This window comes from Petromyzon marinus, unplaced genomic scaffold (genome assembly GCF_048934315.1).
Source record: "Petromyzon marinus isolate PM22_M1 ecotype Great Lakes invasive population unplaced genomic scaffold, UKy_Petmar_22M1.pri1.0 PM_Scaffold_1, whole genome shotgun sequence".
NCBI classification, from domain to species: domain Eukaryota; kingdom Metazoa; phylum Chordata; class Hyperoartia; order Petromyzontiformes; family Petromyzontidae; genus Petromyzon; species Petromyzon marinus.
In genome coordinates, this window is record NW_027423057.1 from 938,323 (window position 1) to 954,892 (window position 16,570).

The 16,570-nt window shown below is 49.9% G+C and overlaps 1 protein-coding gene across 1 annotated transcript; it reads right to left on the reverse strand.

Annotated features, from left to right (window-relative positions):
- Nucleotides 1–1,799: 1,799 nt before the first annotated feature.
- Nucleotides 1,800–8,238, reverse strand: LOC142922485 (U3 small nucleolar ribonucleoprotein IMP4-like). The gene is made up of 5 exons (XM_076063299.1): nt 8,089–8,238; nt 6,789–6,975; nt 4,834–5,318; nt 3,809–3,918; nt 1,800–2,550 (listed from the first exon to the last, which is right to left on the reverse strand). Exons 4-5 carry the CDS (start codon nt 3,857–3,859, stop codon nt 2,377–2,379), a joined length of 225 nt encoding a protein of 74 aa, XP_075919414.1. The 5' UTR covers nt 3,860–3,918; nt 4,834–5,318; nt 6,789–6,975; nt 8,089–8,238; the 3' UTR covers nt 1,800–2,376.
- Between the last annotated feature and the right edge of the window lie 8,332 nt (nt 8,239–16,570).

Here is a 16,570-nt window from a genome sequence, read left to right on the forward strand (position 1 = left end):
AGCACTTGCCCCAGCAATCTGTTAACGGCGATACGGAGTACCTTTGTCTTTTTGTGCAATTGTGTGCTTCTGTGTGCGACGCATGCGACGATGTGCATGTTTGTGTTTGATAAATGTACATCCGCAATGTGTGTGTGACGCGTATGATGCACGTGTGTGACGACGGTTGGAACAGCGATTCACGCACTGCCCTATCCACGCGGCGACCTCTCCTCAACGTCTCGAGCCTCGGCGGAGAGCGCCGCGAGGTTCGACTCCAACTCCGGCTTTCCAGGGACAAACCCCCCCCCCCAATGCCCCTCCCCCCAGGCCCATGGGGGGGGGGGAAGTCGCTCCCCTCCCTCACTCCACGCTCAGGAACTTCCTCTTCTTCGCCGTGTTCATGTACGGTCGCCAAGGCCACTCCACCTCGGCGGTGGCCGCGTTGTCCAGCGTGCCCAGTTTAATCTCATAGACTGCGCGACACACAAAAGCAAAGATCCCCCCCATGCAGCCTTTAACAGACGGCGTGGGAAAAGCGCTGTTCGTGTGTTAGCATGTAGGAAAGCCAGCACGGCACACCAAGGGGTGGGTGTGGGTGGCCAGCATTACGTCCGATCATCTTTGAATTTACACATCGCATCCGGGGTGGGGGAATGCGAGTCGGGTCACGGTACAGCGAATGCGACCAGAGCAGCGACCCCACCGACTCAAGTTCCGATCCGCTCTACAAGTCACCCGCGGGCCACCTAGCCCGAGGCTAGACTCTTACATTCAGTCCATCATCCTCTCAGGGGTCGATAAAATTTACAACTACTTCGTAGGGAAGTCCACAAGGAATGTGGAATTTCCACCGCCTCTGCAGGGGTGTAAAGTGGAGACGAGTAACAATGTGTCAGGCAGACTTACGCTCCATCTCGAATCACGGTCCCACCTCCTTCAACTCGATGTCCTTGCCGTCGCGCTTGTAGACGTTGTGCCTGTTGGGAGGGGGGAAGGGGGGCACAGAAGTCACGGGAGGGGTCGCGGCAAGTCACACGGACGGCGCTGGACTCTCATTACGTGTCCTCGCAGACGTTTGCCAGTTAGAGGCCAGCGGCCACCCTGTTTAAAACTGCGGATGCATTAGCAAATGAACAACATTACGCGCCTTCAGCTTCAGAGATGGCGTTAAATAAAAACTCTGTGCTGTTGCTCGAAAACTAAAGTAAAACGAAACTATTTTTATTTTACCACTGAGCTATGTAGCTCTTTTTCACATAAAAATGTATAGCAGCAAAATACTCGAAATTCAAGTTTCTAAATGTGTAGGGAAAAACCCGGAGGACCCGGAGAAAAATCAAAGTGACCAGGAGGAGAACATGCAAACTCCGAATATACAGGCGGACACACAGCACCTGGCCCAAAAGTCTGCTCACTCTTTCCCATTCCGAGACATCTGCAAGTTGCCGGGTGGTAGGTGTCACGTTCACCGCTGAATCTCGGTACGCGCGAGCGGCTCGGCGTTAATTTTATTTATAGAGGCGTAGCGCTGCTGTTTTTAAAAGGCGTTGCCCTCACCGCAGAGAACCGTAGTGACACGACCGGCACTCTATGGAACATAACTGTGCCACACGCCCTCCCGCATAGTCTTATGGGAGCAAAAGGTATGTCTTCAGGTCAGAAGACGTACTTGAGTTTTTCTTACGGTTCCGTTTCGACGACGTATATGTACATCATGGAAATGAGAAAGGGTTATAGCCTATACGAGGGATCTTTGTGCTTTGGGGATGGGGGAGGAAGATGTGGGTGAGACTGGCACGGTGCCCGCACGCACCCTCTTTCCGAGTCGCGACGTGAAGTTGTGCATCACGAGGTGTTGGAATGCCTCGGACATCATGTCCACGTCCGGATGTCGTGCCGCATCACCACGCTCGAGAGTGTCAAGTACACCGTGGCATCGTACCACGTGTCACATGAACAGCATGCCGGAAAGTTAGACACACCACAGGTGTCACACAGACTGTACTGGAGAGTTAAACAGACTGCCCTTCCATCTGCGGCATCATACCACATCACACCACATACACAGTTAAAACACCACAATTCCATGTCTGCAGCGTCATACTACACACCGCACATCGTACGCACAGCTAAATACACCTCCATCCCCGTCTGTTGCACCGCATCACACACGTCACACCATGCATCACACCGGGGAGCGGGAGCGGAGTGGCTATCTCATTACACTACAAATCCGGTGACCTGACTTCGATTTCCGGTGTGTCCAAGCATCGACAGTGGGGAGACAAAAGGGGCCAGATGCGGTAATGACCACACCACCCACCCCGCCGTGTGCCCTGCCGGCCTTCGTAGGTCGCTCGACAAACAGCATTTGCCCTGACAGCCTGTTAAAGGCTACACGGGGGAGCTTTGTCGACTGCGGTGCGTGCGCGTGCCTGGCATACCGCGGTGCTCATGCAGGACGATGAAGTCGTTGACGGCGTTGGCGCAGCACGCCCACACCAGCGCCTGCAGCTTGTGGCCTCCGTGGTTCATCGGCTGAGCGTTCGGCAGGATCAGCTTCATCTCCTGCGGTGGTGGTGGGAGGGTGGTGGTGGTGTGGTAACATGACAGCAAGCGGTCACACGCCGAATCCGCTCTTCCCACCGGCGTCCGTCCCGGCCACGCTGCTTTCGCCCCCCCCACTTCCCCGCCCCCCCACTGTATCCGACTCGGGTTGTGTTGTTTGTTTTTTCCATTGCGGAAGCCGAGCCGAGCCGTGCCGGTATACGGGGTCGCCAAACCCCGTGTTGGCACAACTGGGATGCACCATTGGAAAAACTTTACTATTTTTATTTTACCAGGTAAGGCCCACTGAGCTATGCAGCTCTTTTCCAGAAGCGACCTGGCCACAAATCATAGCTCAACTAAGTGGCTTATCGCCATGTGGAAATTTATAGCAGCCAAATACTCTTAAACGGACATTGATTCTAAATGCGGAGGGAAAAACCGGAGGACCTGGAGAGAAATCCACGCGACTCCTCGGAAAGAGGCACGCAACTCCAAATATACAGCAGGCATCAGGGTCAGGATTGAACCTGCGACCTCCTGGATACCAGGTGAGGGAGTTAACATCTCGCCACAGTGGCGCCCCCAATGGTACATCTTTCCGTGACCACCGACCGTGCGTAGTGCTACAGTAGATACATTTTCGATGAATGGAAGGGATCGGTCATCGCGAAAAGGCGGACTGAATCGCGAGGAATGAAGTTGACAAAAGCTGCATGCACCAAACCAAAGTGTCCAACGCTCCACCACTTACGACCCCCCCCCCCCCCCACACAGCCTCCACCTTTCATCAACAACCAGATTTCTTCTGGTTAACTCAACGGATGCGAGTTGTCTCACACTGCACAAGCCCGATGATTGGTCGACACGACTCGTGTGAGGTGCAAGGAACTGATTCTAAAGCCGATAGAGAACACGTGTGTGTGTGCGGTAATTTAGCAGTTAGCATGCTGCCCCACAAACCTAGTGACCCGAGGTTTATTTCCGTTCATGGCCAACACCAGTGGCGATTATCTAAACTGGTCCTGGGCCTCCCCTAGATCAACTCAGCCTCAAACGAGTACCTAGTGCGGTGTTTAAACATCATTACCAGAGAGATAAAGGTGGCCAGTTGTGGTGCTAGCCACCTACACCCTCGCAAACAGCACCTGTCCCAAAAACCTGTTAAGGCTATATGGGGGACCTCTGTCTTTGCGCGCTTGTACACATGCAATACACGAGGACCCACATTCCTCGTGTGACCCCAAACCCTGTAGCCCCTGTGACCCCGTGCCCGCACCTTGATGAACTGCTTGAGGAGGGAGCTGGGGTCGCGTGAGGTCGTCGCCATGATGTGTGGGTCCTTCACGCCGGCTCAGCGGTACTCGTCATCCATGTGGCTGCTCACTCCTACTGACACGGGGGGGGGGGTGGATAGAAAGAGGTGGTAGATGGGGCAGGGGGGACGGAGAGGGTAGGTTATCATTTGCCATACTTCACCGTGCAGGTGAGTGAAGGTGTGTGTGTGGGTGGATGGATGGAAGGAGCGACCAGGAATGGTTGAGAATATCACTCTGCAGTGATCGCGTTGATTTTGTGTAGCGAGCTGAGCAATAATGAGACCTGGATGAGTCCCAATTGCAAGAGTGGGTGGGTGATATGGCAGGTGAGTGGGTAAATTGAGTAAAATGATGAGTGAGTGAATGAGTGCGTCAGTGCATGTTAAACCTCTTTGTTACAGCACGTAGCCAACCGTGGTAATCGGAAGTGTGACAAACTAACCACAAAAAGTAGTTCTCAAGAAATGAGTTTGTCAATCTAGACGATGATTTAAAAGTGCAAAGCTCCAGTGGCTTCCTAATATTGTAAGGAAGACCGCTCCAGAAGGAAGACTGCTCCAGAAGCACACGTTATGTGATGACCACGGCCTTCATTTGACATTCCACAAAAATTTACGCCAGCCATCACACACACACGGCCGACTCTTTTTCCACGTTCACGCCACGGGATTTTTCAAAGTCCACTTGGGAAGCAATCGCCGTGCAGTATTTACGGTCAACGCAACTGCGGCATTAAACCCATTAAACCGGTGGGGGGGGGGGGGGGGGTTGAGGGCCCGCCGTTCTCGAACCGCGAACCTCCGCGGCAAAACACGGTGCCACCGCTTGGCAGGAAGGACCGACGGCGAGCCGGGGATGCGCGCCGACTCGGCGTGTCTAGCGGGCGGAGACGCGCGACGCTTATCCCTCTGCCTCGGGAGTCTCGCGGGAAGGAAGAGAGAGAGAGAGATGCGAGGAGACGTGATGGTGAGGGATGTGAGATCACCCTCCCCTCCCTGGTCGAATTCCACGGCCTTCTGGAGTTCAAGCACCTCCCACCGCAGGTCCGTAGGCAGCACCAGGTTTTCTTCGGTGACGACGTCAGGGGGACAGGGGGCAGTGGGTAGGGGGCGGGCAGGAGAGAATTAACAAGGAAGAAAAATCATGCGCACGCATGGATTCATTTGGAAACGCTTTCCACGCGCGGTTGTCTTCTCGCCTGTATTGTCAGACCGTTTTGTCCCATCTTAGTCCGTCTTGCGTGTCTCATTGTCTCTAGATCCGTCTCTAGTCTGTCTTGCGTGTCTCAACGTCTCTAGTCTGTCTCGCTGTCTCTCGTTCGTCTTGTCGTCGCGAGCCCATCTCTAGATCCGTCTCGCCGCCCGTTACCATCGAGCGCCCTCTTGAGCCGCGCCTTCTCCTCTACGAGAATCTTCTTGGCCTCCTGCGCCTTGCGGTAGAGGTACTCGCCGTGCAGTTGCGCCTCCTCAGCTGCACCACCAAACAAAGACAAAGATCCCCCATGTAGCCTTCGACAGGACTGTCGGGTACAAGTGCTGTTAACGAGCAGCACCTTTGATACACGAAGGGGGGTAGGTGGCCAGCACCACATCCGGCCGCCTTAATCTCCCCAGTGGCGATGTTTACACAACGCACCAGGTACTCATTTGAGGCTGAGTTGACCAAGGGGAGGCCCAGGAACGGAATCGTCACCAGTGTTGGCCATGAGCGGGAATTGAACTCGGGTCGCTGGGTTCGTAGTGCAGCGTAGTGCTAATCGCGAGACGACCATAAACAACAACCGCCATTCGCCACGAAGTGGTGGAGATGTCACCACGGCGCTCGTGCCAGGCTATGTGCAGGTTAAGGCCACATGAAGCGTCGAACGCCCGCTGGCAGCAGGAGGTCACAGACAGACAGACCCAGGTTGCCATTGGTTGCTTGACTGAGATGACTGGCCGATGCACCACCTGTGCCCCCGACTGTGCTACACCACCGCTCCCACCTACACAAACTCTCTTGGGCTATACTCTTTGGTTCTTTCGGTAAAGTCATATAGGCATAAAATATACAATAAATTAAATCACGACGTTTCGGGCGCAACACAAGCGTCCATCATCAGGTGGGACAAACCACAGCAAGAAACAATTGCCGACGTGGGCAAAAGAGCTGCTGTAAACAAGAGACTATATAGGTAAGAGAAGGGGGGAGGATCAGGGAGGAGAGATAGAGAGGGGGGGGGGGTATGAGGAGGGGAGTGCTGAAGAGAGCGGGGCTGGGAGTGGGAAGCTTAAGAAATTAGAGATGCGGAAAGTTAAGGCAACACCATAAAGCAGTTAAGGTTTTACCTGGTTAATAACATTCTTCCAATGATTACTCAATTTGTATCCATCTTCTCGGTTGAAGTTATGTCTGTGTTTATATATCTGGATGGCTTCATGAACAAACCTTTGATAGTAGCCCGAAGGTTTGCAGAGCGGCACCACGATACTCCTAGCGACGTCGTTGATTAATTTCTGTAATTAATATCGATGGTGAATCTCTGTAATTAATATCGATGATTCGATTCCACGAGAACAGATTCCACAATAATCGATTCCACAACTATTTTAGTAAAGCGAAGTACGCGATTCGATTCAAACGTGTTCGTTCCGGTCTCATCAGAATCGGTATTGATTCTGTGCTGGAGGAATCCAATGAGCTATAAAGCTCTTTGATCACAGATGTGCCAGTAGGGGGCACGGGGTCATAACGTCACAACAAACAATACAAAAACGATAGGAGTGCAAAGGGAATGGTAGCAAACCACTAAAAATAGGTTAAATAAACCATATAAGTTCATACTCTTTGGTTCTTTCGGTATGAAGTCTCGCTCTCTGTTCCACCCACTACAACTGGCGTCAGAAGTAGCCAAATAGTAAGATGAATCGCTATAATGGAGACGCGAAGAAAAACTCGTACCAGGGCTCCAGTGGAAGAGGAGGACGACTCAACACCACTGGGGTTGGCAGCCCCGGAAGGGGGAGGAGAAGCGACGCCGGCCGAGCTGCTCACTGCCCGGCTGCCCGGCGGCTCACCACCGTCGGAGAGGGCGCTTCAGGTGGCTCACTCCCGCCTCGCCCAACTCCTGCACGCGGCGGCATCCATCCTCGACGAAATACATCGCGGGTTATAACCACAACAAATATAATCACAATCACTGCGACCATAATCGCCATAACCACAAATATAACCATAACCACGAGCTACATAACCACAAGTATAAACACTACTGCCACAAATATAACCATAACCACGAGCTACATAACCACAAGTATAAACACTACTGCCACAAATATAACCATAACCACCACAACCATAACAACCAATATAACCACCACAACAACCACAATGATGCTGATACACTCTCACACCATGTGGGTCCCCTTGTCTCCTTGTGTCTCCCTGTGGGTGAGTGGATGGGTTGGCGAGAGAGTCGGTGGGTTGGCAAGAGAGTCGGTGGGTTGGTGAGAGAGTGGGTGGGTGGCAGAGTGAGTGACCGGTGGCAGAGTGAGTGACCGGTGGCAGTGGGCGACCGGTGACGAAGTGGGTGCGAGAGTGGGTTGCTGAGTGGGTGGCCGAGTGGGTGGCTGAGTGAATTGGTGAGTGGATGAGTGCCAGAGTGGGTGGGTGAATGGCTGAGTGGGTGGGTGAGAATCAGTATGTTTTTGCTGGAGGAATCCGATGAGCTATGAAGCTCTTTTTCATAGATGCCCAGAGAGTGGCTGAGTGGGTGGCTGAGTGAGTGTCGGTGGGTGTGAGTGGGAATGAAATCTAACCTGCACCTCTGCATTGCAAGTCCAGCGAGCTAACGCCCTGCGTGTGGTGGGGTAAAGTGTGGGCATGGCCACTTTGCTCCAACACGTCCGGACCAGCGTGGAAGAGTAGACCAAATACCTCTATATAGCGGCCTCTAGTGGATGCCTTTTCCAACAGCAGGCGATTCGCCTCCACAACAAACCCGTCCCTCCAGGGATAAAAACACACGGCAGTCTGGGAGTGCCTCTCATCAGCTATGGCTCAACACGAGGGCCACTCTGGAGCCGGTTTCCACCGTCAGCGCCTCATCAGCAGCAGCAGCAGGGCCGGGCTCTGCTTGAAGCAGCGCCGTGAACTCAGCAGGCGTCTAGGACGTGACGGCTGTGGGCCAGGCGCCTCCTCCTCTGTCTCCCCCCACCACCGCCGCCACTGCTGATGTGTGCACACCGCGCGAGGTTCTCACCTTCAGGCTGAGTCGACGTAGAGGAGGCCCAGCGAGCCGCCGCTTCAGAAAATTTCGCGACCCACTGACGGTGGCCGTGAGCGGGAAACCAAATCAGCCGCTCGCCACCCACAATCCACAGCGCGCGCCGCCTCCACTCGCCCCCTGCCTGACCGGAAGTAGCTGCGGGGGAGGGGGGTGGGCAATGGGGGCGTGAGGGGGGGGTTGAGGGGGAGCATGGGCGGGGGTTGCCAGGGGGGGCAAGGGGGGTCGCGAGAGGGGGGGGATGCTTGGGGGGGGTTTGCCAGGGGGGAGGGGCAGGGGGGGGAAAGGGCGAGCATGGGGGAGGAGCTTAGGTGAGGGGGAGGAGCTAATGGCTATTACACCACGCCGAGTCTCGCGCCACGTGCTTCCCCTGGCAGTTTGGCCGTTAGGCGTGGAACCGAGCTGTGGGTGAGTGGTGGCGGTGGTGGTGTGAGTCTTTCTATGTGAGTCTGTGTGTGAGTCTCTCTAAGTGAGTCTGTGTGAGTCTCTCTGTGTGAGTCTGTGTACGTGTGTGTGGGTCTGTGTGAGTCTGTGTGTAGCAGTGACCCGGTCTCAAATGAGTACCTGGTGCGATGCGTAAACATCGCCATTGGGGAGACAAAGGCGGTCGGGCGTGGTGCTAACCACCCACCCCTTCGTGTACCGTGCCGGCCTTCATACGTACTGCTGGCTAACAGGAACTTGCCCCTACTGCCTGTTAAGGCTCTATGAGGATCGTTGTCTTTGGTGTCCTGTATTAGCAGGAGGAGGAGTGGTGGTGTTAATGTTGGTGGTATTAGTGGTGGTGGTGTTAGTGATGGTGGTGTTAGTGGTGGTGTTTGTGGTGTTAATAATGGTGGTGTTGGTGTTAGTGATGGTGGTGTTAGTGGTGGTGGTTGTTCGAGGTATTGTTGCTGGTGTTAGTGATGGTGGTGTTGGTGGTATTAGTGGTGGTCGTGTTAGTGATGGTGGTATTATTGGTGGTATTATTGGTGGTAGTGTTAGTGGTGGTGGTGTTACTGGTGGTGGTGTTGGTGGTGGTGGAGTTGATGTTGGTGGTGGTGTTTTTAGGGTTCGTAGTGTTAGTGGTGGTGTTAGGAGTGGTGTTAGTGCTGGTGTTAGTTGTGGTGTTAGTTGAGGGGAGCGGTAGTGTAGCGGTTAACGTGCTGCGCTACAAACCTGGCGACCCGGGTTCGATTTCCGCTCACGGCCAACACCAGTAACGATTATCTGAACCGGTCCTGGGCCTCCCCTAGGTAGACTCAGCCTCAAATGAATACCTGGTACGATGTGTAAACATCGCCGCTAGGGAGACAAAGGCGGCCAGGCGTGGTGTTAGCCACCCACCCCCTCGTGTGCCATGCCGACCTTTATAGGTGCTCGCTAGCAGAAATTGCCCCTACAGTATATTCAGGCTATACGGGGGATCTGTCTTTGTTAGTGGTGGTGGTGTTAGTAGTGGTGTTAGTGGTGGTGCTAGTGGTGGTGTTTGTCGCGGTGTTGCTGGTGTCCGAACAAAGGAGCGATGCTCACAACAACGACCTTTGACCTGGGCGGCTGAAATGTAGCACGTTGGTACAGTCATCTCAGTCAGTCAACTCTTGGCACCTGGGTCTGACCTGTGACCTGTCAGTGAGCCTTCAGCATTTCACGTGGTCTCAAAGTGCACCTGGCCTGGCATTTGCCGCTACTTAGTGGCAAATGGCGGTCTTTGTTGTTTTTATTGTGTTTCGTGTTGTGGGTGAGTGGTGAGGTTGTGAGTCTGTGATGATGATGTGAGTCCGTGTTGATGATGAGAGTCCGCATTGTGACATGACGCGTGTTTAGACATGAGTATTGTCGCACACCATCGGTTTTGTGTGACCCTCACCTGCGTCTCCCGCTCTCCACGCAGAGACCCGGACCGTGCGAGAAACGCAGTGAGCTCTGAGCACCCTACTCTGCAAGTTGCTGCCATGGAGGTACGTGTGGCTCTTCAACTCGTGTGGTAAAATATGGGTGGACGTGTGTTTTCCCCTCGACTTGTGCCTACCTGTCACCTACCTGTATACCTGGATGTGCTTCTCCTTGTCCGCCTGAGTATGTGTATGTCTATCAGAGTGTGTCTCTGAGATCCTGTTGGTGTGCCTGCCTGTCTACGCGTGAGCATTTACAGCACTATTATCTATCCACTGATGAATGAGAATGCCTTCCTCCCTGAGACCTTGCTACCCCTCAAATGCTGTGATGGAATAATCCGCCAAGCGCCGATTTTGTCGCACCATCTCTCTGGTGGCTCTCCTCTCCGATGTGTTTCCTTCCTTGGCTGCCGCTCCGTTATTTTTCTTCACTATCAGCCATTGTTGTCCCTCCTTGCCATGGCTCGTCATGCCCGATCCCCAATCACTCTTTAACAATTTGAACAATCCCTGCGTGTGACCTCAAAATCCACGCATCTTTCATTGTGAATCCAAGCATGGCATCTGATATTGGCCAAATATCCCAATGCTGAGAAACGACAACATCTCGGCAGGACCCTCCTGAATGTGGAGCCCAGGATCTCAGAGATGCTGGCTCAGTGCTCGCCTTCTGCACTTGCTCCAACATCTTAATCAAGCCTATGTGGTGGACCTTTGTCTTTGTGTGTGTGTAGATGAGCCGAGCTGGAAAGGCTCGGAGTAACGACACGTCTTGCACCACGTGGAGTGCGCTGTCCTCAGACGGCACCGGCTCCATCTGTAGCAAATCGCCGAAAGGTAAGAACAGTAATGAGGGACGTCACAGTGGCCACGGTAAATAGTGGGACATCACGATGGCCATGTTGCATGGGGGACGTCACAGTGCCTTTGGTGTATGAGAGATTTAATGGTGATTGTATGGGTGATGTCAAGATAGCAATGCTACATGGGGGACTTAATGGTAATCATGTTTTGATTTAAAGCTTTCGTGGCTGCAGGGTATCATATTCTTGGTTCTTTCGGTAAACTCACGTAGAAGGGCAACAATAAAATTATAAAAATATAAAACAATAAAATTCTCACGACGTTTCGACTGCAACACAAGTAATCATCATCAGGTGTGAAAACCACAGCAAGAACCACAGCAAGAAAAATTGAAATTTTATTGCTGTGGTTTTCACACCTGATGATGATTGCTTGTGTTGCAGTCGAAACGTCGTGAGAATTGTATTATTTTATTATTTTATTGTTTCCCTTCTACGTGACTTTACCGAAAGAACCAAGAATATGGTAATCATGTTGCATTAGAGACTGCATCATGGTTGCCATGTTACATGGGGGACTTCATGGTGGCCATGTTGCATGGGGATAATTATCTGTGCTCTGGCCTCAGTACTGAAACAACATCAAACGCTTTCAGAATTGCTTCTGCGGCCATCTTGAATGCTCTTCCAATATTAGGAAACCACTGAAGCTATGCGCGTTTAAATCATCAAGTTTGACAACTAATATCTATACTCATTCGCTCTTTCGGTAATGTCACCTAGGTAGAAATAAAATAAAACAAATCACGACGTTTCTATCGCAACACAATCAATCTTCATCAGGTGGAACAACCACAGCAATAATAAAATGCTGAAGTAGGTGAGAGAGCTGCTGTGGCAAGAGGTTATCGGTAAGAAAGGGGGGAGGAGCAAGGGGGGGAGAGAGAGAGTGGAGCTGCGTGAGCGCTAGGGGGAGAAGAAGTGAGGCTGGGGGGGGACGTAGGCGGAGGTAGAAGTGGTAAGCTGAGTATGGGACATGGTGGGAAAGTAAATCTGAAAAATCTACTAGTACCTGGCGCGTGTGATGGAAACAACCACAACCAGTTAAGGCTTTACCTAGTTAATAACATCCATCGAATGATTGCTCAATTTGTATCCATCTTCTCGGTTGAAGTTATGTCTATGTTTGTATATCTGGATGGCTTCATGAAAAAACTTTTGATAGTTACCTGAAGGTTTGCAGAGTACCTTGGTCTCGGAAAAAAACAATATCACGCGAGCCCACAGCGTTATAACAATGGTCAGACACGGCAGAGGTATTGGTTCTGCGATGTTTCAGATCTGCCTTGTGTTCGCTAACACGGTGCGCGACATGTCAATTCGTTTTCCCAATGTAACTGCTACTGCAGGTACAACTCAGTTTGTCGACTCCAGGATATTGCATGTCAGGATGGGATTAGATCACGGATTTTGTGTACTGTATTGAATCGGACTTGGATCTTGTGTTTGTTTAAGATTTTGGAAATATTTTTGGTAACACCTGCTATGTATGGTAAAGTGATGGTCTTGATAGGCGTCTCAGTGGATTGTTTCTACATGGTTGGAGAAACAGCTTTGCGAATAATGCTGTCCCAGTACCCATTCATCTTAAGAGTCTGGTGTACGTGTTCCAGTTCACTGGCTTGGTGGTGTTGGTTGCAAATGCAGTGGCCCTATGGTGTAGTGGTTTGATGAGGGAATTCTTCTGCGCCGGATGGTGGTGGGAATTAGGTTTTAGATAGTTCTCTTCTCAAACAAAACATCCAGGAATTAGTAGCTTACCATCATTCTCCACTTCCATGGTGAATTTGATGGATGGGTGTATGGAATTTATGTTGTTGAGAAATTGATTCAATGTTGGCAGGCCATGTGGCCAAATGACGAAAGTGTGATCTACGTATCTCTTCCACAAGGAAGGACGTTGGGTGCATGTCTGGATGACATCAGTTTCAAATTTCTCCATGAAAACATTCGCTATCACTGGTGATAAGGGGGGACCCATGTGGGTACCTTCATTTTGTTTGTAGAAAGTACCATTCCTGGTGAAGTAAGTGCTGGTTCAGCGTTTCTACTGCTGCATGATTTTTTTTTCCGCCTGAGGACGACCGCTTGTGTTGCGATCGAAACGTCGTCATTTATTTTATTTTATCCATATGTGACTTTACCAAAAAAAACAAAGAGGAAGTGTTAGTAAGGCAGTTCCTAACCAAAGTTGGTACATCAGCATTCAGTCCATGTTGGACCAAGTCTTCAATTATTGCTAAGGTGTCAGGTACAGGAACCTTGGTGAACAGAGAGACTACATCAAAGCTGACGAGCAAATCATCTGGGGACAATGAAATGCCTTTGATTAGAGAGATAAAGTGAGCTGAGTTTCATACTGCTGAGGTAGTCTTGCCCGTGAATGGAAGCAAGGTCTCAGACAGAAATTGGGCCAGTTTGTAGGGAGGTGAGTTGATAGTGGAAACGATGGGTCGAAGTGGAGTATCTTCTTTATGGATTTTTGGAAGACCATATAATCTGGGTGGTCTATTAGCAGAAGGTTTTAGGGAGAACTGCTTGAATGGTTCGATTAGAGAAGTCGAATTGGTAATGATATTGTTTGTTTTTAAAGCCAGGCAGTTGGTCGGATCTTTGTTGATTTTGGTGTAATTGCTATCATTAAGAAAGTCCTGGATTATGTTGCTGAATGTGGTTTTATCCATGATGACAGTAGCATTGTCCTCTCTATTTTTTAATTTGGTGAGTTCAGAGCGCTCGTCCTTGCTGATGTTATTAATAGGATTCTTAGCATTTTTAAAGATGGTGGCAATTTTAAATCTTGCCACGTCTGTCGGGATGTGTCCCAAGCCTTTGAGGGCTACATCTACCTGGGTTTTTATATCATCCACTGGGATGTGTTTGAGGGTGACAGCAAAATTCAGCCCTCTAGCTAGTACCGATTTTAGGCTATCGGAGATTGTGCTGTTACTCTGATTAATAGCAGTCTTTTTTATGTGTGGATCTGGTTTCTTTTTTGACAAGTTATTGAATTTAGCAATAAGGTTAACCTTGCATTTGGAAGACATTGTTGTGGCAGAAGAAGCAGTCATGTTATCTACAAGGTTCCAATCAGATGCGGACATTTTATCTGTTAATGTTAAGTGTGATTGTAGGAGACATTTGTCTAAATTATCAAGTTCAAGCCGGAGTATTCTTATCCTCTCTGAGATTAGAGAAAGGCTAGCTCTGAATAAGATCCGTTTAGAGTTGGGTTAAGTGACAGAAGCAGATGTGAGTTTAAATGTGGTCGGTATTATCTTGTTGTCGCGGCATCTCTTCAGAAAGGTGAGTGACTCGATCATGTGAGCCTTCTTGTCTCGCAGTCTGTTAAAGGTTCTAACAGATGTGTGGAACCTATTTGCGTGGTTAGTTTATTAACCTTCCCCCACACTGTTGATTAGCACCATTGGCTACATGCGGTGCAAAAGAATTTCAACATACATAGCTGGGATTGGCAAAAACATCCCAATCCTGAAATATTTACCCTATAAATTGCTCAAAATTTTGGTTCACACACCTGTTGTTGTTATTCTCCTCGTGCCTACAGAAATCCTGGCTCACTTTGGCCCTCACTTGACCGACCGCGAAAAGCTGGAGCTTGCAGCCATGCAAGAAGTGTGGTACTTTGCACTCGACAACAAACCCAAGGGATGCAACAGGCATGGATATGATGACGACGAACGTAATTACATTCTGGTGAGGCTCACCACAAAACTACAGCCTTGGGGGCGGTCACAGGGCCCAGAGGTAGCGGGGTTTGTGGCTTCTTATTATTGCACCTGAATTACCAACCAGGGCACACACCAACGCGCTTCAAAATCAGAATGTTTAATCCCGAGTAAAGCCCTTTTAGATAAGAAGCAATTTTTCAAGGGAATCTTCGCCAACAGACAGTATCAAAGCATTCGACAATTACACCCACTCACACACTTACTCACCCACCCCCAGACGCACTCACTTGCTGACTCACTCACTCATTCACCCACTCAATCACTCACCGACCCACTCGCCCACTCACCAATGCACTCACCCGCACACATCTGAATCAGAAGTTTATTTCCCGAGTAAAGCCCATTGAGCTCAGAAGCTCTTTTTAAGGGTGACTCAGCTAGCAGACATCTGAGCATTCCAAATTATGGTTAAAAATAACTTCATAATTCCAAGCAAATGTTTTTGTTAAAATTACATTAGCACTTCTTAAACGTTGTGATTTTAACAATAGTCAGTTTAAATGATTATACCTTTTGTTCAGTTCCGACATGATCACCTCCACTACCGCTATGAGGTGCTCAAGATGATTGGGGAAGGAGGTCAAGGCCAGGTGATCCAGTGCCTTGACCACAAGAGGAACACCCTGGTAGCTGTAAAGATCCTGGTGTCACCGTCGAGGTAAGACTTCAGAGACGTGCTATCACGAGGCCGACGTTGTTAAGTCCATTGTCGTGCAATGCGGTGGTGACACTCATGCTTCACAGCGAGAAGGGGGGCCTTGGTTCGGCTCCTGACTCGGGCACCATCGTGTGTGGAGTGTGTACCTTCTACCCCTGTTCTGCATCGGTTCCTTCTAGGTACTCTGGTTTTTCGTCTCTAAAGCTTAAAATACATACACACACAGTGTGAACTGGTATCGGCCAAAACATCCCATTGCTACAAGATTACCTCCACATTACAGTAAGTCATCATTTAATGCTGTAGATACATTCATGAAAAGTTCCGCGTTAAGCGAAAAAGCATTGAGCGAAAAGAATCTCTCCATAAATAATGTAACAATAAAGTTTGCCGAGATGCAATGTATGCATACACTGTGAGATGATGAGACCAATAACTGAGGCTATGCTATAGTAATAGGTTTTACCCTTTTAACTGGCACAAAAACTGACACCTTCTTTGGTTCTTTCGGTAATGTCACGTAGAATGAGAATAAAATAATAAAATAATACAATAAATTTTCTCACGACGTTTCGGCCACAACGCAAGCGGCCGTCTTCAGGTGAAAGTTACAGACCTGTCAGGACGACAGAGCTCAACACACCCGAGACGGCTTTTCTTAGAGCTTAGTCTCCACTGGTGTTGGACCAGAAGAGTGGAGACTAGGCTCTAAGAAAAGCCGTCTCGGGTGTGGACCAATCAAATTTAAGGACAGTGCATATTATTATTATTATCAGAGTTGTCTCTTTTGTTTGCATTTTGACTGCTTGTGTTGTGGTTATTGCAAACATGATGCCTTGAATAAAGGTGTCAGTTTTTGTGCCAGTTAAAAGGGTAAAACCTATTACTATATCTTGTTACTGGCAAAGGAGGTCTCATAATGAGGCTATGCTGTCACGTTACTTTTATCATTCCGAGTACTGTATCATACCGCTCAACAGTGCAGCTCAAAAAAGTATTTTGTTGTCGACTACTCACAAACCACGTTATGATGGGCTTATTCCGTGTTATAATGGGTGCGTATCTTGTTAGAATGTGCGTGTTCCATGTTGTAATGGTCGCGTTTCTTGTTACAACGGACACATTCTGCATTGTGTAAAAAGTGTTGAAGAACCACGTTATAACGAAAACGCGTTGTTTTAACGGGCGTTTGCATTTAGTTTTCCCGAATGACCAATCCGATTTGAATGGCTCTTCACCTTCAAATCCTATTGGGTACCCTACGCCAGCTCCTGCGCCCCGTATGGTACCAATGAGAGTCGAGAACGC